The following is a 23,247-nucleotide window of genomic DNA, read 5'->3' on the forward strand; positions in this document are numbered from 1 at the left end:
TGATGTATTGTTTGTGGCCCCTTTGATACATTTCTTCCTTCCATGTATCATGTAATTTGGCAGCATTGGCTTCCTTCTTTGTCTTTTCCTTTCTATATTATATCTTTTCATGTGATTATATGTTTTTTATGTATTTTCAAATAAAATAAAACTTTTTCATATTTTTTTTCATACATTTGGTGTTTCTGCTTTGGCAACGTTTTTCTCATCAATGTTAGAAACCAGATAATCCCTATACAAACCAGTTTGGACCAGGCCTTGCAGTGCTAAAATAAAGCAGGATCACTGCTGGTTGTTCTGGAATCTTCCGGATACCCTTGCTCTTTCTCTCGCTATAGGATTGGAATTAAAGGGAGCACATACAGGAACCTGCCCTTCCAGCCCATGGTCCAGACAACTCAGAGAAAACAACTGAGGAAGTTTCCAATTGGCTCTGGTGGCCATCTGTCTGTCTGTAATAGAATGAATGATTGACTACATATTCTTCTGGGCTGACAGTCATCTCTCAGGTCTAATAAGGTCATCTGGGCCCACAGGAAAACTGTCTTTTATTTGGCAGGAAAGTTTTGCTTCTGTTCCCTCCTCACTTATTTAGATGGTAAGCTGAGGATAGATTGTTTCTATGGAAAGTGACTTTCCTGCAATAAAAAGACTGAGGTCTAGAAATACTAGCCTGATGGCCCTCTCAGTTATCAGAAATTAGGAAATGACAACCTGTCTTGGCTCTTTAGTTACCCTGTACCTATGGTTCTATAGAAGTGCACCCCTGCCAGTCAGTGAAGCATCTGTGGTAATGACTTCTGAATCTATGACCTGGAAACTTTCCCATTGACCAGATTTATCCTGCAAAAGTCGGGAATAAGATTGTGAAGAAACAGGGCAGTCGGATTTGGTGCTTTGGCCTATGGACCCCACATCCCTGCTACAATCCCAACCATTACCCCCTCACCGATGCCACGTGAGGTCTCCAAACACTATGTGCTATGTGCTTGCAGGCCAATATGTAGATAGAAAAACCGGATCCTATTTCAAGACATTAGAATGCTAAAGCTTTATTTGATTTTCCTACCTGGTAAATAAAATATATTACTGACTGTCAGATTGAGAAATGAGCAGCGCGATGTTCAAAAGCCTTACTGGGCATACAAACCTTGCAGCTGCACGAAGATGTAGAAAGTCCCATTGTTCTTATTAATGTGGAGAAGCAGGTTCTTGCTTATTGGAATCAGAGTCTTAATTTATTTCATTAATATGTACAGAGAATACCTTGCATGCAATGATTGCTGATGGGGTGTATCTAGTCTACACCAATGTTTACATAGAGGGAACATTACAGACATCGCCTAGAGCATCACGCTACCTGAGATGACTTGTCTTCGTCCCACATTGCACCCGAGATTCATCTCTCCCTTCCCCAGATGACAACATACAAGCCCCATTGCTGTCCACATGATGTAATACAGGAGGACAATCAGACCAGGCCGCCTCCATCCATTGCCTCAAGGTCCAGGTCTGGTGCTCACTTATGCACTGTAGACGCTTTTGGCAGTGGACAGAGATCAGAGTAACAGTCGGCTTCTGGCTGGGTCTAAAAGGCTTTCTTAACCACTTCAGTACCGGGCCAATTTGTGGTCTAGGACCAGACACATTTTAGGTTTATTTTGTATGTGCAGTTTAGAAGGCTGTAACATTTTTCTCATACATCTCATTCAACTAATGTTTGCGTCTTTTTTTTGGGGGGGACACATAGGGCTTTATTTTTATGTTGTTTTTATTTTCGAATGTGTTTTAATTTTAATTATATCCTGGAAAATATAAACATAATAGGAGGGAAATTGTGTCTGGTTTTCACTTTTTTTATTTTATTTAATAACACAAAGTGCAACTGAAAAACTTTATAAAATAGTTTTTCCTCTCCATTACGGTAACTTTTATTTTATATGGTGTCGTCGGGGGTGGGGCTATAACCTTTAATAACGTCATTTTATTGGCATATTATTTTACTTATTATTTTACTTATTTTTTTAATTTATTTCATTTTTTTTTAAAACTTAATAAATGTTTTTTTCATATTTTTCTTCAGATGGTGTCCCCATAAGGTCATAAGAGACCTTTGGGGACATCTGATCACTTTTTTTCGTTGTTGAGGCTGATTTCCCCCATAACAGGCTGGTACATTTAGCCCCAGTTGCAGGAGGAATACAGCCTCCTGCATGCTGCTATACACGATATACAGAGCTGATCTGGGTCCTGTAGACTCAGCAGCTCTTGCAAGACGCTGCTCCCGGCGGATCATGTGACCGCCGGGTCAAAGGGCAGCCGCATCATGGCGGCGCCCATAGCCGTGTATAAAGCACTCATTGAGCGCTCTATACACAGCGATAGAGAAGGCAGGGATGGGAATAAACCTTCCCTGTCTTCTCTCTGGGAGCTCCGGCTCAAGTTACAGCCGGCTCCCAGTGAAAGCAGCTGCCTGATCTTGTGCAGCTGCTGTGTTCTAATTGGACGTACCGGTACATCCTGTCAGAACTAGGCAACCACTTCCCGGACGTTTATAGTCTATGGGTGGTCCGGAAGTGGTTAAACAGCAGAACCAAGGCAATTTTTAAGGCCCGTGGTTGCCAACAGAAGCCATCGCAATTGTAAAACTTTCATGAGACCACCCTGAAGTGCTATAAAACCTCAGAATACAAATCTCTCCTGCTAAAAAAAAAACTTTATAGGGCTAAGGCCACACATAGTGGAAAATAGTGTCTGCCAGCATTGCTCCAGGCTGCTCAGAACCTCACATGGGCCATATACAGTGGGGAAAAAAAGTATTTAGTCAGTCACCAATAGTGCAAGTTCCACCTCTTAAAAAGATGAGAGGCGTCTGTAATTTACATCATGGGTAGACCTCAACTATGAGAGACAAAATGAGAAAACAAATCCAGAAAATCACATTGTCTGATTTTGTAAGAATTTATTTGCAAATTATGGTGGAAAATAAGTATTTGGTCACCTACAAACAATCAAGATTTCTGGCTCACAGACCTGTAACTTCTTCTTTAAGAGTCTCCTCTTTCCTCCACTCATTACCTGTAGTAATGGCACCTGTTTAAACTTGTTATCAGTATAAAAAGACACCTGTGCACACCCTCAAACAGTCAGACTCCAAACTCCACTATGGTGAAGACCAAAGAGCTGTCAAAGGACACCAGAAACAAAATTGTAGCCCTGCACCAGGCTGGGAAGACTGAATCTGCAATAGGCAACCAGCTTGGATTGAAGAAATCAACTGTGGGAGCAATAATTAGAAAATGGAAGACATACAAGACCACTGATAATCTCCCTCGATCTGGGGCTCCACGCAAAATCTCACCCTGTGGGGTCAAAATGGTCACAAGAACGGTGAGCAAAAATGCCAGAACCACGCGGGGGGACCTAGTGAATGAACTGCAGAAAGCTAGGACCAATGTAAAAAAAAGCCTACCATCAGTAACACACTACGCCGCCAGGGACTCAGATCCTGCAGTGCCAGACGTGTCCCACTGCTTAAGCCAGTACATGTCCGGGCCCGTCTGAAGTTTGCTAGAGAGCATTTGGATGATCCAGAAGAGTATTGGGAGAATGTCCTATGGTCTGATGAAACCAAACTGGAACTGTTTGGTAGAAACACAACTTTTTGTGTTTGGAGGAAAAAGAATACTGAGTTGCATCCATCAAACACCATACCTACTGTAAAGCATGGGGGTGGAAACATCATGCTTTGGGGCTGTTTCTCTGCAAAGGGGCCAGGACGACTGATCCGGGTACATGAAAGAATGAATGGGGCCATGTATCGTGAGATTTTGAGTGCAAACCTCCTTCCATCAGCAAGGGCATTGAAGATGAAACGTGGCTGCTTCTTTCAACATGACAATGATCCAAAGCACACCGCCAGGGCAACGAAGGAGTGGCTTTGTAAGAAGCATTTCAAGGTTCTGGAGTGGCCTAGCCAGTCTCCAGATCTCAACCCTATAGAAAACCTTTGGAGGGAGTTGAAAGTCCGTGTTGCCAAGCGACAGCCCCAAAACATCACTGCTCTAGAGGAGATCTGCATGGAGGAATGGGCCAACATACCAACAACAGTGTGTGCCAACCTTGTGAAGACTTACAGAAAACGTTTGACCTCTGTCATTGCCAACAAAGGATATAGAACAAAGTATTGAGATGAAATTTTGTTACTGACCAAATACTTATTTTCCACCATAATTTGAAAATAAATTCTTACAAAATCAGACAATGTGATTTTCTGGATTTTTCTCTCATAGTTGAGGTCTACCTATGATGTAAATTACAGACGCCTCTCATCTTTTTAAGTGGTGGAACTTGCACTATTGGTGACTGACTAAATACTTTTTTGCCCCACTGTATACAGCAACCAGTCCATCCTAACTATTGAACTCCTGCCAGTCCACGCCTAGGAGATCATCTATAAAGACTAGTCCTCTTCTGTTGTCCTAAGCCAGAGGAATAACCTAATTGGATAAAGAAGTCCTCTGCCTGGATCCATGCTTTTCATGGGTTCCCCAGCTGAATCTAACCTAAGCGGCTAAGATAAAGAGGGACATTCAATTGTGGGGGCATATAGAGGAGAGACAAGATAATGGGGAGGCATATGAAGGGAGCATGAAACTTTGGGGACAGATAGAGGAGGACATTAAACTTTAGGGACATTAAACTGGGGGCATATAATGAGGGACATTAAACTGGGGGGCATACGAGGGGGACATGAAACTTTGGGGGCAGATAGAGGAGGACATTAAATTTTGGGGACATTAAACTGTGGGGGCAGTTGACACCGATTTCTCCTGCAGTCTGACTTTTGTATTAGTTTCTAATCTGTCTTGAATTTGGCAGACCTCATCTATTTTTTTTATGTCTTGGGGCAACTAGAGGAGGACATTAAACTGAGGGCAGCTGTTGGGGAACAATAAATATAATATTAGCATTTTTGTGCGGGGAGCAGAAAGAAATGGATCAGAATGTGCGGAGTCAATTTAAAAGTGGGTGGAGCTAAATTTGCATATACTGTCCTTCTTTCTGTCCTTTGAAAGTAGGGAGGTATAAGATAAGATAATCCTTTAATAGTCCCACAATGGGGAAATTTCAGTGATACAGTTTCATAGAAGGTACAGTAGTATATAGCAAGAGAGAAACACACACAAGCTCATGGCAGATAGAGAAATCCTAGGAATCATAGCAACTAAAAAAGAAAGAAACACAGACATACTGCAGGAACATTTAGTTCATTTAGTATGCTCACAATGCATACACCAACTGCTGCAGAACCTTATTATATGCACTTCTTCTGCTGGGGAATATCATAATACATATCTCTGATTGTGCAGAATCACATAGCAAATACTTCTGCCCCTGCAGAACATCATAACACACACCTCATCTGCTGCAGAACCTCATTATACACACCTCTCCTACTACAGAACCATCATAATATTATTATAATGCACACCTTTCAGGATACAGAACCTTATAATACAAACCTTAGCTGCTACATAATCTCATAAACCTCTGTTCACATGTTGGAGGCTTAGGTCTGGTTCACATCTGCGTTCAGAAATCCGTTCAGAGAGTCTGCATGGGGACCCCCGGATGGACTACTGAACACATTGGCAAGTGGTGAGCAGTGATAGCACACGGATACCCTAGACTATAATGGAATCCGTGGCTTTCTGTGCGGAGACCGCATGAGTCATGCAGACAGAAAAGTAGTTCTTGAAGTACTTTTCTGTCCACATGTTCGGTGCGGACACCCCGAGGTCTTAGTTAGGAGTCTCTGTCATAGACCCAGCCAAAAATAGAAAAATATCACAGCTTGTATCTAGTATATACCTCTAAGGGCTCGTTCACATCAGCGTTGTGAACTCCGTTATGCAGGTTTCCGTTTCCTGCCTAAAACAGAGGCAGGAGACGGAAACCTGCAGGTGTCTCTCCCACCCATTCGTTTTATGCTCTCCGCCGCGAAACCGGGTTTTATAATCCGGACACAGAGTCGGACATGCAGTACTCTGTGTCCGGATAAAAAAATCCGGTTTCGCGGCGGAGAGCATAAAACGCTCACCGCCGCTCACGGCCGGACCCGGTCTGAGCTTTCCAACTTCTGACATGCAGAAGACGGAAAGCTCAGAACGGACAGGTGAACGCTAGTGTGAACCTAGCGTAATACAGTCACTGGCATCTGTCAGGTGCGGTTGGTGTCCATGATCTACCTGATCCGGCACGTTAGTGATTCTTGTTCTTCTGCTTCCATGAGTACAACAAAAGAAATCCCTAATACTGAAGTGAACAGAGACTAATACACACCACAGATGCTGCAGAACATCATAATAGTGAGGATGGTAGACAAAAGTATAACTGGAGAGAAGAACTATAAATCCCAGCATGTCCAGGCCATTATTGTGGGATTGCAGTGTACACTATTGGGAAGGTGTATTAAGAGGCGAAAACTACAACACCTTCTGTAACCCTCAGTAGTTGGTTCCTCTCATACACCTGTGATTTGAAGTGTTTATGTTCGGCCAATATTCATACTACTAATACGCACAGATCTGTCATAAGACACTGGACAAAAAACATTTTTAATCCGCCAATTTCAGTTAAAACGAATAGACACCGGAAGGACCCCTTATAGTCTGTGTGGTCCCTCGGGCTCTGTTGGTGTCTGCTAATTTTATGGTCTGCTTTCCTGATCTTCTGACGGACCAGAGCAACGGACACAAGGCGTAGATGTGAACTAAGCTTAAAGCTCCATGCATATACATATGTGCTTTGTCAGGGCACTAGCCATGTTTTTAATGGATAGAGCACTGAGCCCATTATTTTCTATGGCCCCATACACCCAACCATGTATTAACATACATCCGTCTGGGACAGGTCCTATTACTGTCCGTTTTAGAGTCTGGGCTCACATGAAATGAAAGAGTCCATGGAGGGCATAGTCATGTGTTGTCTGTGCTAATGTCCCTGTGTATTTAGCGTCATAAATATAAAATCACTTGTCACCTGCAGGGCCGGTTTTACACAAAGTGTGGCCCTGGACAAAATTAAAAATGGGGCCCCAAATGCTGATACACAAACAACACCATCATCTTCCAGTTGCAACCCCTATAATAACGCCTCCTTTCTGCCAACAAAAAAGTAGTAACAAGCCCCATTTTCCCTCATACAATTCAAATAAGCACCTTTGTACCACCCAATACATTTTTGCACCCAGTCTACAGTTCTTATAGTTCCTGCTTATAAATAATATTACACCTTTATCAGTAATAATGCCCTTATAAATTATAAATAGTGCCGTGTATCAGTAATAAGTATTAAGTAAGCCCCACACAATATAATACGCTCCACAGTGGCCGCACACAGTGTAACAGTCTTCCATCAATGCTGCTTCCCACAGTATGATATGCTCCCCATAGCACACCCATAGCTTCACTGTGCTCTCCCCAGTATATTACTCTACAATCGCCCACAAGATATATTATACTCCCCAGCTCTCCCTCCCATGACTAATGCTCCAAAGTGGCGCCACACCGTATATATATATAATATTCTCTGCAGATGCCCCTCCCTGAATAATGCTCCACAGTGACCCCACACAGCCACATAGTATAACATGCACCATAATGGCCCCACACAGTATAATATACTGCCCAGAGAGGTTCCACCAGTAAAATGATCCACAGTGGCCCCACACAGTATAATATACTGCCCAGAGAGGTTCCACCAGTAAAATGATCCACAGTGGCCCCACACAGTATAATATACTGCCCAGAGAGGTTCCACCAGTAAAATGTTCCACAGTGGCCCCACACAGTATAATATACTGCCCAGAGAGGTTCCCCGAGTATAATGCTCCACAATGGCCCCACACAGTATAATATACTGCGCAGAGAGATTCCCCAGTACAATGCTCCACAGTAGCTCCTCACAGTATAATATACTCCCCACCCCACCTCCCCATATAGCGGTCACCAACTAAGAGGAAGACGAGACTCCAAATCCCCACCCCCCACATACTCTCCCCCTCGATTCCAACCCCCCCCCCCCCCCTACTCTCCCCCTCGACTCCAACTCCCCCCCCCAGCACTTTACTAGCTTTGGCAATGCCAAATATCTATTCGGACGTGCCAATAAAGCCTATTTGATTTGATACTCTCCAGAGGGGCCCCAAGTATAATGTTCCACACAGTATAATATACTCTCCAGAGGGGCACCAAGTATAATCCTCCACACAGTATAATATACTCTCCAGAGAACCCCCCCAGGATAATGCTCCATAGTAGCCCTACAGACTCCCTCGGTGCTATTATTATATTATATTTTGGGGTCTCTTCAGAGTATAATAATCAGATGCCCGAAGGAGGTAAGGGAAATAACAACAGTTATACTCACCTTGCCTTACCTCTCCTGGGCCTCCTCGCGCTGCTTCGCTGTCAGATAGACAGAAACCATGATGTTAGAGACAGCAGAGAGACCATCAAGAGCAGTTCTGGGGTGATACTGGAAGCCACATTAATACAAAAAATTAATACTTATCCCATTTTCTCCGTTGTCCACTGCTGCTGTCTGTTCGGGCGTACACGGTGCCTTCACTACGCTATACATGACCGCTGAGGAAAGTTAATACAGCACAGAACATCTGGCGGCAAAGGCAGGGTGTGCCCGAACGGACAGCGGCGGACACTAGAGATTGAGCGAACACTAAAATGTCCGAGGTTCGAAATCCGATTCGAACAGCCGCACACTGTTTGACTGTTCGAACGGATTTCGAACCTGTCACGAGTGACGGTCGGGCTGGATTCTGCTTGAGGTCTCCTCCCGACGCAGGGTCCCCGAGTCCTCTTCCGGGTGGAATTCACTCTGCCTAGGCATCCGGCCTAGGCAGAGCCAACTGCGCATGCGCGTGCGTGCACGCGCATGCATGTGTAGTCGGCTCTGCCTAGGCCGGATGCCTAGGCAGAGTGAATTTCACCCGGAAGAAGACGCGGGGACGCAGCGCGGAGAAGACTTCGGAAAGGTAAGAGAAGAACCAGCGTTGAATGGCAGAATGTATAGCATTCTGCCAATCAACGCTGGTTCTGCATCGAACCTTAAACTTCGAACAGCTAGTAGTGTTCGATCGAGTACGAGTATTTTGAATACCGTAGTATTCGATCGAACACCTACTCGATCGTACACTACTCGCTCATCTCTAGCGGACACCAGGGAAAGGTGAATATGGTTTTTTTTTTGTAATATCACATCTTCCCCGGCTTCTTCTGTGATTTATCCATTTCCTTGACAACCACTTTATAATTCTATATGTGAATGGGGGGCTATTCATATGACCCATAGATCATGGACCATCAAAAATTACATTAATTTTACCTTCTTCTTTTTTTTTTTTTTTTTTACAGATCTCCCTACACTCAATATATGAGGCATCTGTGAAAACGGGCTCCCCTCGTGTGCAAAGCGGCTGTGGAAACATGTAGCCACCTCTTCAAGGCTGTTTTGCACCATGTTTGTGTGATAGTAGACTTGGTCCATATATACAGTATGTAGCAGAGCTTTCCCCCATATTTTAGCGGTTGTTTTACAACTTTCTTCCCCATTACCAGGCAGTATAAACCTACCAGGGCTCCACAGACACGTGACTGGATCATTCGCCCCCACAGACGTATAATAGAGTTGATATCCTATTGTGTACTAATGTGAACAGGCTTGTATATATGTAGTCACACAGCCATGTCCTAACACTGAGACATTTATTCACCTTTCAGCCATATTTCACTGAGGAAATAATAAGTCATGTAATATTTTATTCCCCCTGAATTCCCCTTTACCACAGGAATGGCGTCTCCTCCACAGTCTTATTAATGTCCCACCAAAACTGACTCTTCTCACAGAGAATAAGCCAAATATTACCTACTTATCTGCCATGGAGACTATTGTCAGCATCTTCCTTCTGAATGTGTCCTGACACTAAAGATGGTGTCCCAGGAGCTCCTGACTGGAATCCTGACTGACATGTCCTCTCCTCAGCTAGCTGACACGATTACCTATTCTGCCTAGTAACAGGTGATGTCAGTGGTCACATCGGCGCCTCTGATTGGCTGACACTACAACCCTGCAGCAGAAAGCTCTGTCCCTCACAGACCGCCATGTCCTCTCTGGAGTTTCTAGTCTTCTAGTTTTCCAGCTTTCTCCTGTGATATTTAGTAGAAGACACCACCAGCCCCATCCCAGGTGACTGTGTAAGACATTAAAGGTTAGAGCATCCATTATCCTAATCCTCACTAGTGTTGGAGATTTACCTCAGATTATCCACCATGTACATGGCCGTGTATTTAGAGCAGAGGATGGGAAACCTTTCCCCGGACCTTGTGTCCTTCCCTGGCCCTACATATCAGGCACATACTGTGTGAGCAGACAGGGGTGGCGGTGTTATTTTGCCCAGATGTAGCAGAGTTTTATTTCATTCAGTATTTCGGATATTGGCATGCTGTCACAGTTCAGCTCCTGCTTTAACGCTGCTCTCCTGCATTTGTAGCAGCGCCGCACCTCCCATGAGGCGACCTGAAGCGAGCGCTTCAGGCGGCGCTATGCCAGGCCCTCAGGGATTGCGGCATTTTTGCTTCCCTAAGCCAGTCCAGGACAAGCTGTCCTGGACTGGCTTATCACCGAGCGGTGGTTTGGGGAGGCCACTGGAGCAGCGCTGCTCCAGCAGCCTCCCCTCATACTCAGGCAGTCTCCGGGCCTACTCTCTGCCGGCGAACGGTGCTAAGCCTCACCCCCTTCACTTGGCCACACCCCGGCCACGCCCCCCGCTCCGCCCCCTCCTCCCGGCAAGGGGGGGGGGGCGGCTTTCTGCAGTTAGCCTCGGGCGGCAAAAGGAGCAGGCTCACCCCTGATTTGTAGCCGCGATGTGATGACGTCACATCGTGCCTAAAACTATGTGAGTGAGTGAGACTGCAGAGAGAGCAGCGGGGGAGCGACGGAAGGTGAGTGTAAGTTGTTTTTTTTGTGTTAAACATTTAGGTGGAACATAATGTTGGGGGCCCATGAAACTGGGAACAGATGAGGGAGGGGGGGGGGGAGAACGGCATGACACTGGGGCAGATGAAGGGGGGGAGAACGGCATGACACTGGGGCAGAGACGGGGGGACATGAAACTGTGGGCAGATGAAGGGGGAGAATGGCATGAAACTGGGGACAGAGATGGAGGGGGGACATAAAACTAGGGGCAGATGAAGGGTGTATATGAAACTGGGGGAGAGATGGAGGGGGGACATATAATTTACGGGTGACTGTAGGAGGATTATACTGTGTAGGAGCACATGAAAAATGAATGAGAATGGGCGGAGTCAACATAAAAGTGGGCCAAATTTGCCGCGGCCGCACATTTTATTCCCTCTTTCTAGTCTTCAAAAGTTGGGAGGTACGGGTTAGAAGCACAAGACCCCCCAAATCCCCTGGTAAGTAGGGCCCCGCCAAAGTCAATTGCCCAGGGCCCCGCAAACCCTGGATCCGCCACTGATGGCCATTACAGTCGCGTGATACTTCACGTCAGCATGACGAAATTCCTCAATGTCCGTCTATATAGATCTATTCTCATGTGTAATAGGAATAACAGCACAGACTTCTGTATCTGCACTACTACTATCAAGTAACCTCTTTTCTGATATAACTTTATGGAATATATTAACCATATGCACAATATTTCTTATCTTTTTTTTCTCTTTTGCAACACAAAAGATTTATTGTTGATGATAGAATTTGCCTGGTCACATTGTGCATACAAATCCTGACATATGTTCTTTAACCTTTCACTAGGAACAATCTTAAAGGGGACCTTTCACATTCTCGGGCACATGCGGTGTAATACGCCACTAGAAAGCCGACAGTGTGCTGGATTCTCATCTCATCTGTCCTTGGAGCTCTGTTGTCCGCCAGTAGTGTCCATTCAGTTTCGTGCTAGCACCTCTTTGCTGGCAGTCCTGCACCTCATGTGACCACTGAGACCAATTAGGTACAGGATTTCCAGAAATGAGGCCATGAGACCAAACAGACACAGGCGGGGGACAACGTGGTGCTGAGGACAGGTGAGAATGCTTTTTTTATGTTTGTTTGTTTTTTTCATTTTTACACCTCCCTGGCGGCCACCACAGTGATCACTCCAGTTTATAGACAAACTCTTTTAAGGGGTTGTCTGGGCCAAATATTTTATGGCCACTTCACTGGTCCTCCCCCATACAGTGGCCTCTTCACTGGTCCCCCATAATGTATGAGGAACAGTGATGGGGCCATTATATTGTGTGGGAGCAGTGATGGGGTAACATCCTGTGCGGAAGGGGGATGTTAAAATGTGTGGGGCATATTAAAGGGGTTGTCCAGGGTTAAAATTTGTATGGCCTATACTCAGGATAGGCCATAAATACCTCAAATTGCACATTGCAGAAACACGTCTTTGGCTACTACAAAAAAAAAAAAAAAAAGTGTTTTACAGAGCCAGCAAAGTGAATGAAATTTAATCACATTTACCTCACCCGTACATTGCAGAAAAAAAAGATGTGGAACAGCCACAAACTCTAAAATGTGTGGGCCTCTAAAAACATGGCCGGTTACTTTCAGCTGAGAAAGTACAGGAAAAATGCATCAAAGGCTCAGCGAAAAACACTGTGGAAAAAATACATTGAGATTCAGCACTATTTTTTTCACAGTGTTTTTTAGCTGCATCTCACTGTTGGGCCTCATCGTTATCATCTTAATATACTGAGCATCACACTATAAGGATAAGTCCGCATGTAGCAAGCCGCAGCAAACAGCGCTGCAGGAAAAACCCCGGCGGCAACGCATCAGTTTTTCCCACAGCGCTTATTGCAGAAACTCCACAGAGGTTTCCTCTGAGGACTTTCTGCTTCGTTTATACCTATGGGGAAACCGCCGGTGTGTCTGTAGGTATAAGTGACATGCTGCGATTTCCAAAACCACAACAGTTTTGGAAATTGAAGTGTGTCCCCAGCGTGTATTTTTCTGCAATAAGTGGATAGGATTGCACACACTATATACCTACATACTCAGGCCTGGTTCACATCTGCGTTCGGTAATCCGAACTACTGAACGCATTAGCAAGCGGTGTGCAGTGAAAGCTATAGACTATAATGGGGTTCGTGTGCTTTCCGTGTGGTGTCTGCACGGAACATGTGGACAGAAAAGTACTTCATGATCTACTTTCCTGTCCGCATGACTCGTGTGGAGACCACAGGGAAAGCACACGGACCCCATTATAGTCTATGCGTCCGTGTACTTTCACTGTTCATCGCTTGGTAATGCGTTCGGTAGTTTGGATTAAAGATGTGAACCAGACCTTATACATATACCATATATACTCAAACATATAGATTAATATACATTCATATACCATATATAAGTCATATATATATATGTATAAATACTATACATACAAACATATATACATGCACATTATCATAGCATACTGTATATACTCACACATATCTATATACAAACATACAGTACTCACACAGTATACAACACACATACTTTATACAAATATACACATATATACATATTAAACATACATACAAAAGAGTATACTCACATTTGCTAGCAGTCAACCATCACAGCAGACGTCTTCCTGGCTTCTCCACATGCTATGATATGAGAGACTTCACTGTGAGGGGGAGGGAGGAAGTCCAGCAGCAGGGACGAGACATCATAGGAAAGCAGGCAGCAGGTCAGTGAAAGGATTACAAGCAGCCATTAGCTGAAGCTGCACATGGTGTCCCCGTATGTACTTTCCCTATATATCAGGAGGACACTGTGTAGAGCTTCAGCATCAGCTAATGGGGGCCTGTGTGTGTGGAGGCAAATGCATTGGCCAGGTGCCCACATATAACAGAGGACACAGCACTGACCCCTGAGGTACACCACATATAACAGAGAACCCAGCACTGAATCCTGGGGTACACCGCTTATAACAGAGGACCCAGCACTGAATCCTGGGGTACACCGCTTATAACAGAGAACCCAGCACTGAACCCTGAGGTACACCACATATAACAGAGGACCCAGCACTGAATCCTGGGGTACACCGCTTATAACAGAGAACCCAGCACTGAACCCTGAGGTACACCACATATAACAGAGGACCTAGCACTGAACCCTGAAGTACACCACATATAACAGAGGACCCAGCACTGAATCCTGGGGTACACCGCTTATAACAGAGGACCTAGCACTGAATCCTGAAGTACACCACATATAACAGAGGACCCAGCACTGAATCCTGGGGTACACCGCTTATAACAGAGGACCCAGCACTGAACCCTGAGGTACACCACATATAACAGAGGACCCAGCACTGAATCCTGGGGTACACCGCTTATAACAGAGATCCCAGCACTGAACCCTGAGGTACACCACATATAACAGAGAACCCAGCACTGAATCCTGGGGGTACACCGCTTATAACAGAGGACCCAGCACTGAACCCTGAGGTACACCACATATAACAGAGGACCCAGCACTGAATCCTGGGGTACACCACATATAACAGAGGACCCAGCACTGAATCCTGGGGTACACCGCTTATAACAGAGTACCTAGCACTGAACCCTGAGGTACATCACATATAACAGAGGACCCAGCACTGAATCCTGGGGTACACCGCTTATAACAGAGGACCCAGCACTGAACCCTGAGGTACACCACATATAACAGGGGACCAGCACTGAATCCTGGGGAACACCACATAAAACAGTGGACCCAGCAGTGACTGACTGAAAAAACTGTGTTACTCACCTAATGGCATCTAAGGGGTTCATATGTCGGTATTGGCGTTATCTTCTTCTCCTGCAGTTAGCGCCGAGTCCCGGCTCTATAGTATAGCTGACACCCAGCAGAAATGGGTGTCAGCCATACTAGATATAATAGAACTGTAATTGTGTATTCTCACAAAATCATAGTGTCTTATCGATTTGACAGGGTTAATGTCTTACTGATTGATCTATATGTATTTCATGTTGTATATATATATATATATATATATATATATATATATATATATATATATGAGGTTCTCTCTCTAGTTTTGTCTGTATTTCTGTATGCTAAGACTGATCACTTTGTACCTTTGTATCTTTGTACCGTGTTAGCTATTGGATAGGAAATATAAAAAATTGAGAGTCTTCAGTTGTTGATACCTTTTTTAATGGCTAACTAAAAATGATGACAGATTGCAAGCTTTCTAGGCTCTAGGCCTCTACCTCAGCCATAGTTTAAATACAATTTCTGAAGGATCCATATTTATACAAAAAGAGGCACAGGAATAGAATGTTAGGTGGGAAGGTGGATGGTAAAAGCACACGGATCCCCATAGACTATAGTGGGGTCTGTGTGCTTGCCGCCAGATCTCCACAGGGATCATGTGGACAGGAAAGTAGTTCACAATCTACTTTCCTGCCACCATGATTTGCGCGGGCAGCACGCGCCAAGTACATGGACCCCATTATAGTCTATGGGGTCCGTGTGCTTTTACTGCACAGCATTTGCAATTGCGTTTGGTATACCGTTCGGGGGGGGGGGGGGGTTCCCCTGGATGGAATACCAACGCAGATGTGAACAAGGGGTAAGCATGAAGAGAAACGCTTATAAACAGCTGCTATGCACGGCTCATAGTCACTGCTGCCTCCTGTGCCAGACAAGGTTGTGCAAACATTTTGCACTTGTTCCCCTGTATAATATAATATCATTGCTTTATTACATAGACTTGCTCCCAGCATAAGGTAACGGCATTTCTTTCTTTCTTTCTTGCATTAGTAATGTTCAGACTCGCAAAAATATCTCAGTGCGTTTCGGCCATTTATTCCGGCATGGCTTCCTTGGGATTGCACAACTAAAAAAGGAAATGAGGGTAAGCAGGTCACGGTGCTACAACTGCAGTCTTGCACAGCTCCTCCTCCCTAATACTTCACTGTTGCTGGGCAGAATATGCAAATAGATGAGCAACAAACAAAATTGCTGACTAGCTATAACAACAGGACTGGGGGGCATTCAGAGCTGGTAAAACAAGGTCACACCCAACAGAAGAACAAAAGGATCCTATCTACTCAAGTGACCAACCCCTTCATCTACATAAGGAGTGAAACCCACCCCCTGGATATTTTGAGTCAGACGCTTTCAGTTTATTCTTTTTCTTCCTGTGTCAGCCATGGCGTCTGCTAATCTGAAAGACGAGCTGGACTGCTCCATCTGTCTGGACACTTATACAGATCCTGTAATGCTGAGATGTGGACACAACTTCTGCCAGGTCTGTATTGATCAGTTCCTGGATACACAGGACCAGTCTGGAGTTTATTCCTGTCCTGAATGTAGGTTACAATTTTTGGAGCGGCCTGTACTGATGAGGGACTTTGCTCTGCATAACATTGTAAGGAATTATTTGCACACTGTGTCAGGTCAGGAGATCACTGGGATCTGCTGCACTTACTGTGTGGATTCTCCTGTACCTGCTGTGAAGTCCTGTCTACTCTGTGAAGCTTCTCTGTGTGATAAACATCTGAAAGTTCACAGCAAATCACCAGAACACGTCTTATGTGATCCCAGCGCTATCCTGGAGAAGAGGAAATGTTCTGTCCATAAGAAGGTCCTGGAATATTACTGTACTGAGGACGCTGCTAACATCTGTGTGTCCTGTAGTTTGGCTGGAGAACATCGAGGGCATCGGGTGGAGAAACTGGATGAGGCCTCTGAGAAGAAGAAGGAGAAACTAAGAAATGTTCTCCAGAAACTGACCAGAAAAAGAGAGGAGACTGAGGAAAGAGTCCAGAGACTGGAGGATTGCTGGATAAAATCTCAAGAAAAAGCATCTCGAGAAGCCGAAAGAGTCACTGCCCTGTTTACAGACCTCAGGAGACGACTGGACGACCTGGAGAAGAAGGTCCTGAGTGAGATCTCCAGGCAGGAGGAGCAGCGGTCATTGTCACTGTCTGATCTGATCCAGAAGCTGGAAATAAAGAAGGCCGAGCTGTCCATGAAGATGCGGCACATTGAGGAGCTGTGTAACAGGACTGATCCACTGACTGTCTTACAGGATCCAGACACAGGTGACTTGTGTGATCCTGAGGAGGAGGGAGGTGATGAGGACACAGGGGGACATGATAGACAGCGCCATGATGTAGATGATCGGGATGTGGCTGTGATCTCAGACACATTACACACATTATATGACATAATATCAGATATAAGGAGCGGGATCTATGTGGCGGCCCCTACAGACATATTACTGGATGTAAACACGGCCGCTAATAATCTCCATATATCAGACGACCTGAAAACTGCAACATGGACACAAGAGAGCCAGAATCGTCCAGAAACAGCTGAGAGATTCCAGTATAATCAGGTGATAAGCAGGAGGGGATTTATCTCAGGACGACATTACTGGGATGTGGAGGGCAGTAGATCAGGAGGTTGGATGGTGGGGATGTCTTATCCCAGTTTAGGCAGGAGGGGGCGACAATCGTACATTGGAAATAATAACAAATCCTGGAGTTTAAGGAGGAATAATAGTCAGTATTCAGTGAGGGGTGGCAGTGAAGTTATTCGATTACCTTACAATATCTCCAGTGATAGATTCAGGATCTGTCTGGATTATGAGGCCGGGCAGTTGTTCTTTTATGAGCTGTGTGACCCCATCAGACACTTACACACCTTCACTGCCACCTTCACCGAGCCCCTTCATGCTGCATTATGTGTATGTGATGGTTATTTGAAAATAATAAAATAAAAATCAGTATCGGTGAGACTTGGTATTATTATGTAGATTTTGCTCGCGGTTCGTCGTATCCAATTTTCCAAATAATTCACATTTTCTTTTTTTTAAATATAACATTTAATATAACATTAGATCAATTGGCCCCATCAATATGATAATGATGATCTATTCTATGGTTTGGATAACTCTCTTAACCATGATTCCGCCCAAGACCTCCAAAGATATTGGTTATTAACCCATTACTGTATAAAGTGGAGGAGAGTCACTACTGCCCGCCTGTGCTCACTGAGCATAGAGAAAATGTGTTGTGAAAACTTTTCGTTTTTGATTCCCCATCTTCCAAACCCTGTAACTTTTTTAATTTTTGCCTTTGAAAGAGCCATATAACAATATAAGAGAGATTTTAGCAACACTAAAATACCATGAGTGGGAAGCAGACTGGATAGCCAGAAAGTCTGGGAATCATGGAATGAGGGTATCGCTAAATTGCGGCTCTCCTGTCACTGGTAGGATTATTGATTACCACCGGTGCACCTGTGAAATTCCCACACACTGTTGTAATCCCATGACTGTATTTACCATTGGTGTTGTCCACAGTTGGATTGTGCCTGCTAACAACTGTTAACTAGAGATGAGCGAATAGCATTCGAAACTCTAGTTTTGAATACCTCGCTCCATAGGAATGAATGGAAGTGGCCGGCGCTTCACCCCTTGCTGTTCGACCACTTCCATTCATTCATATGGGAGCGAGGTATTCGAAAATAGAGTTTCCCTAACTACTCCTCTTAGGGTCTATTTAAATGTCATGATTTTACCGCAATATTCAATATTTTTAGGGAAAATCTTTAGGATAGATCATTAATTTGGGTTCCTTCTGTAAATAATTTGCATTTGTCCCAGCCCACTACTATGATTCTGAGGGAGACTTCTATTTTTGTCTATAGGAAAGAAAGGCGTAAGAGAACTTCTTATTTACACTGTTATTCAGTTGAGCCTGTGTGATCTGCCCTTACTGAAAACTTGGATGCTTTACTACTCTCCAGACTGAAACCTGTCCTATCTATGTCAAAAACAGCAGAACAGTTAGCTATGTGAAATAGTTACACAGACTTTACAACAACGGACTGGTAAGAAATGTTATTAAAGACTATTTGGAAAGTTTCTTCATTTTACATTTAGAATTTTAGTGCAAAGGTATTGCCGGCCCTTACAGCCGTTTTCTCATCTCAAGATGTCAGCTGCCATCCTGTCTCCTCTCCTCTCCACTTTCTGGTTTTCAGCTAATTCCAGCACGGAGCTCCTGCTAGTAGTAAATTGCACGGTTATCTCTGGATTTACAGACACAGATAATACTACCGTGTTTCCCCGAAAATAAGACAGTGCCTTATATTAAATTTTGGTCCTAAAGATATGCTATGTCTTATTTTCAGGGGGTGTCTTATTTTATTTTTGTGTGCTGCTGTCACCACTGCGTTACACTGAGATGTACTTGCTGCGCAAAGACTGTATGAAGAAAAACATTGCTGCCGCTGCTGTGATACCGTATGTTGTATCCACTGTTCCTGCTGCTGTGGGATGAGCTGGGAGAGTGGACCCCCCGCTGCATACGATGCTTAGTGTATGTCCACGGGCATCTCCCAGCTCATCCTACAGCAGCAGGAACACTGGATACAACTAGAGATGAGCGAGTACTGTTCGGATCAGCACGCACGCATTGAAATGAATGGAAGCACCTGGTACTTCCGCTTTGACGCCGGCCGCTTAACCCCCCGCGTGCTGGCTACGTCCATTCATTTCAATGCGTGCGTGCTGTTCGGATCGGCTGATCCGAACAGTACTCGCTCATCTCTAGATACAACGTATCGCAGCAGCGTCAGCAGCCGGCATACCTGTGCACACGGAACATTGCGCACAGTGTTTTTCTTCATACAATCTTTGCACAGAAGGATTATTATTATTGGGGGGTGTCTTACTTTCGGGGGTGCCTTATATTAGACAATTCAACAAAACCTCTGCTATGTCTTACTTTCGGGGGATGACTTATTTTCGGGGAAACAGGGTACTAAAGAAATTTATCTAGCCCTTATTAGTGCTTAAGAACTAAAAGCTATTTACAGTGAGAGTGATAGAAGAGAACATAGACAACCAGGAATCATCATTCAGACCTGTGAGCAGGTCTGTAACTTAGACAACCAGCTGGAAACAATGAGTTGAGAGTTTTAGCTGTATAAAGCAATGTATTGGGTAAAAGATGGAGGGAGAAACGCAAAATGGAGATACTGGGTTCACCTCTTCTTCTGTGGGAGTATCTTTTGCTAGGGCCATCATATCTGATGGAAAGAGGTGTTTTCCACTGGTAACTGGGCTTGCCGTCTATACTGGAACTCACCGGAGATGGGGCCTGGGAATGTCTGTTTCCTCACTGAACCTGCATTCACAGTGGCATGGCCAGTCTTGAAGGCGTGGGTTACTGTAGTAGCACTTCAGCATTCCTCTGCTGGGCTTCTGGGGGTTCTCAGGTTAGGACCCTTCCAGGACTGTCATGTAGTCAGTGTGATAGCAAGTCATGTTGTTCCTATTCTCCTTGTTAGGAAACTGATGCGACAATAACAGACAGTTAGTCCTGGGCAACCAGAATCCCCAAACAACGAGGCCAAAGCTGTCCTGAGTGTACAATGCTCTCCTAACCAGTGAAGAACCAGGCCCCAGAGGTCTTGATGGTGGAGTTGGACTTAGAACCGCAACTGCCCAGAGAGCGCTGCACAATCAGCGCACCCCAAGTAGCAGAGGACCCCGAAAACCCAGTAACACTAACCTCAGCAAATAAAGAAATGGGAGGAGCTGGTCAGCAATAAGAGAGATGTTCTGAAGAATGCTATGAGATAGCGGAAGACCACAGGAAGGTCGTACAGGCCAAGTCGGTACACAGGCGGTTTTGCAAGTTCCAGGGATAGCCAAGACGAAGTCAATCAAGTCGGGTCAGTACACAGGAGGTCATGAGGTAGCAGAAGGGAGATTTGTAGTCAGGAGAGCCAGGTCATACACAAGAGGTTGCGGAGTAGCCAAGCAGGTGTAATCAGGAAACAAGCCGAGGTCATCCACAGGAGGTCAGAAAGTATCCAAATCGAGAGGTCAAAGAGAGGTAGTCTGGAAGGCAAGCCAAGGTCAAAAAACGGGAACACAGTAGGAGGCACGGGAAGTTCAGGGTCAGGAGCAGGACAAAAGAGCAGGAGGGAGCTGTCACCAGGTGAAACAGAATAACCAGCGGCGGGCTGGAGCCAGAATGAGGCCTAAATAGCCTCCGTCCCGCCGCTGACCCCAGAAGTGCCAGTTCTGGACCCAGGAGGAGACCAGAATCCCCGCAGACTAATGCAGAGGTTCTGGCTCTCCTTCACAAGGGACTGGAAGCGCCAATCTGGTGCAGGAGACAGACGTGCTGGCAGCCTCCGCGTGGTGCAGCGGAGGCTCTGGCCCGGAGGCCTAACACTCCTCCTTCAAAGCATACAAGAACAAGTTCACTAAACATAAAATCATAGGATGAGATTCCACAGACAGCCTGCAGTCAGGTGTGGACCAGATTCTCCCTGGATCCTGGAGAAGAGACCCAAAGCACAGCATCCTCACAAAGCTCCCTCCAGTCAGTATCTGTCAGAACATTAGTATGCCATCTGAATAGAGCCTTAGGGTAGTAGCTCAGTGAGTAAAAACTACAATATGATGTGTGCATGCCTCATAAATAACTTGGTGGTAATCCATGATGATCATGGTGGACGTTTACACTGTTTGTTTCTCCATGCCATCGTGTAATTTTTCTCAACAGAAATCAATAAAAACTGAAAAATCCTTTCCTGGTTTGAAGCAGAATCATATGATAGTACTCAGAACTGGTGTCAGTATAGGACACATCAAGGACACCTATGGAATTCACCAGTGTACTACTAAAGTTTAGGCCCACATGCAAGTAAATCCAGAGGGTGCATTATCATGGTGGATTTGGATCCAGTGAAAACTGCAACGGAAAAACTGCAACTGAAAAGCTGTATGGTTTTTTGATGAGGTTTTTGTTCAGTTTTTGAGTTTACAGGTGAAATATGTTAGGAAAATATTTTTTATAAGGTGTTTCAACTGTAAGATTTAGGAAAGGCACCAAAACTACATGCTAACTGCACTGTGTGAATACACCCTTTAGGCTAGGGCCACACAGTGACATTGGCTGCGTCCTCTGTTGTGCAACCAAAATTCGACACATGGTCCTGCAACTCCTTTATTAATGTAAGTGAATGGAGCACCAAGGGTACTGAGCCTGCGACATCTAGTGGTAAAAAAATTAAGCAATCCTGGATCTTTTTGTGGTTAGATATCTCAGTCGCAGCATCCTTGGGGTTGTAGTGCAACTCCACCCAGTTTTATTAGCTGCAAGGTGATACAGCGATCTTTAGTTGCGCAGCCAAAGTAACCCAAGCTTGAGGCCATGTTCATACAACTGGGTCTGTTTCTCGGCTGTAAAAAAAATGGTTGAATGGATCAATTTATAAAGGACCAAGCATATCCGTTCTATGCCTGTTTTTGATGACCTAGCCTCATCCTTTTTGCATCTGTCCGTTCAAAAAAAACTGACCGTCTGGGTCAGTTTGTATCAGTTTTGTAATCCGTCTGTTTCTGTTTTTGACCATTCCATTTTTTTTCCTTCCCCTGTCTTCATTCTGAGCATGTGCAGAGGGAAAAACATAAACAAACTGATTGCTATCTGTTTGTAAGGGCGGGTTCACACCTGCGCCTGGTCTTCGCTTTGTGGGTTTCTGTCTTCTGCCCGAGAAATTGGACAGGAGACAGAAACCCGGCAGTCAGTGTCCACCCGTGAGCGTCTTCTGGTCTCCGCGGCGAAACTGTTTTCTTTTAACCTGCATGTCCGACTTTGTGTCCAGATTTGCCGCAGAGAGGCAGAAGACGCTCACGGGGCGCTCACTTTGCAAATCCATTCAAATGAATGGGTTTGAAAACTGACTGCCGGTTTCTGTCCGAGAAACTGGACAGGAGACGGAAACCTGCAAAGCAGAGACCAGGTGTAGGTGTGAACCCATCCCTAAACTGTTTGTAATCCGTTTTCCATAGACCTCAATGTAAAAAAAAAATAAAAATTGGTTGCTGTCCGTCTGGAATCCCTATTTCTAGTACGGAGACAAAGTTCTGCAAGTTCTACTTTTCTCTCCGCACAAAAAAGCAGAAACCAGACGGCAATGGCGCAAACTGATACAGGCGGATTACTTTTAAAACCCATTGAAGTCAATGGGTTTTAATCCGGACCATTGCAAAACAGTTTTCGAAGATTTCAAATACTGATTTCGAACAGATTTGCCGAACACAGATGTGAACCGGGCCTTACCCTGTCATCAATCCATTTTTATGGCCATTATACACAGACCCATTCATTT

General features: G+C 44.9%; 1 protein-coding gene across 2 annotated transcripts in view; it reads left to right on the plus strand.

Moving 5' to 3' along the window:
- LOC142204037 (E3 ubiquitin/ISG15 ligase TRIM25-like) overlaps positions 1-18,819 on the plus strand; it is a 355,806-nt gene extending 336,987 nt beyond the window's left edge. The window contains exons 1-2 of one of the 2 annotated variants that reach the window (XM_075275234.1): positions 16,057-17,443; positions 18,760-18,819. In XM_075275234.1, coding sequence (XP_075131335.1) covers positions 16,253-17,443; positions 18,760-18,774 — 1,206 coding nt within the window. In that variant the 5' untranslated portion in view covers positions 16,057-16,252 and the 3' untranslated portion in view covers positions 18,775-18,819. Of the gene's footprint in view, positions 1-16,056; positions 17,828-18,759 lie in introns of those variants that run through there. The other variant, XM_075275235.1, reaches the window with a different exon arrangement.
- The last annotated feature ends 4,428 nt before the right edge of the window (positions 18,820-23,247 follow it).

The sequence above is a fragment of the Leptodactylus fuscus genome, chromosome 5 (assembly GCF_031893055.1).
Source record: "Leptodactylus fuscus isolate aLepFus1 chromosome 5, aLepFus1.hap2, whole genome shotgun sequence".
In the NCBI taxonomy this organism is placed as follows: domain Eukaryota; kingdom Metazoa; phylum Chordata; class Amphibia; order Anura; family Leptodactylidae; genus Leptodactylus; species Leptodactylus fuscus.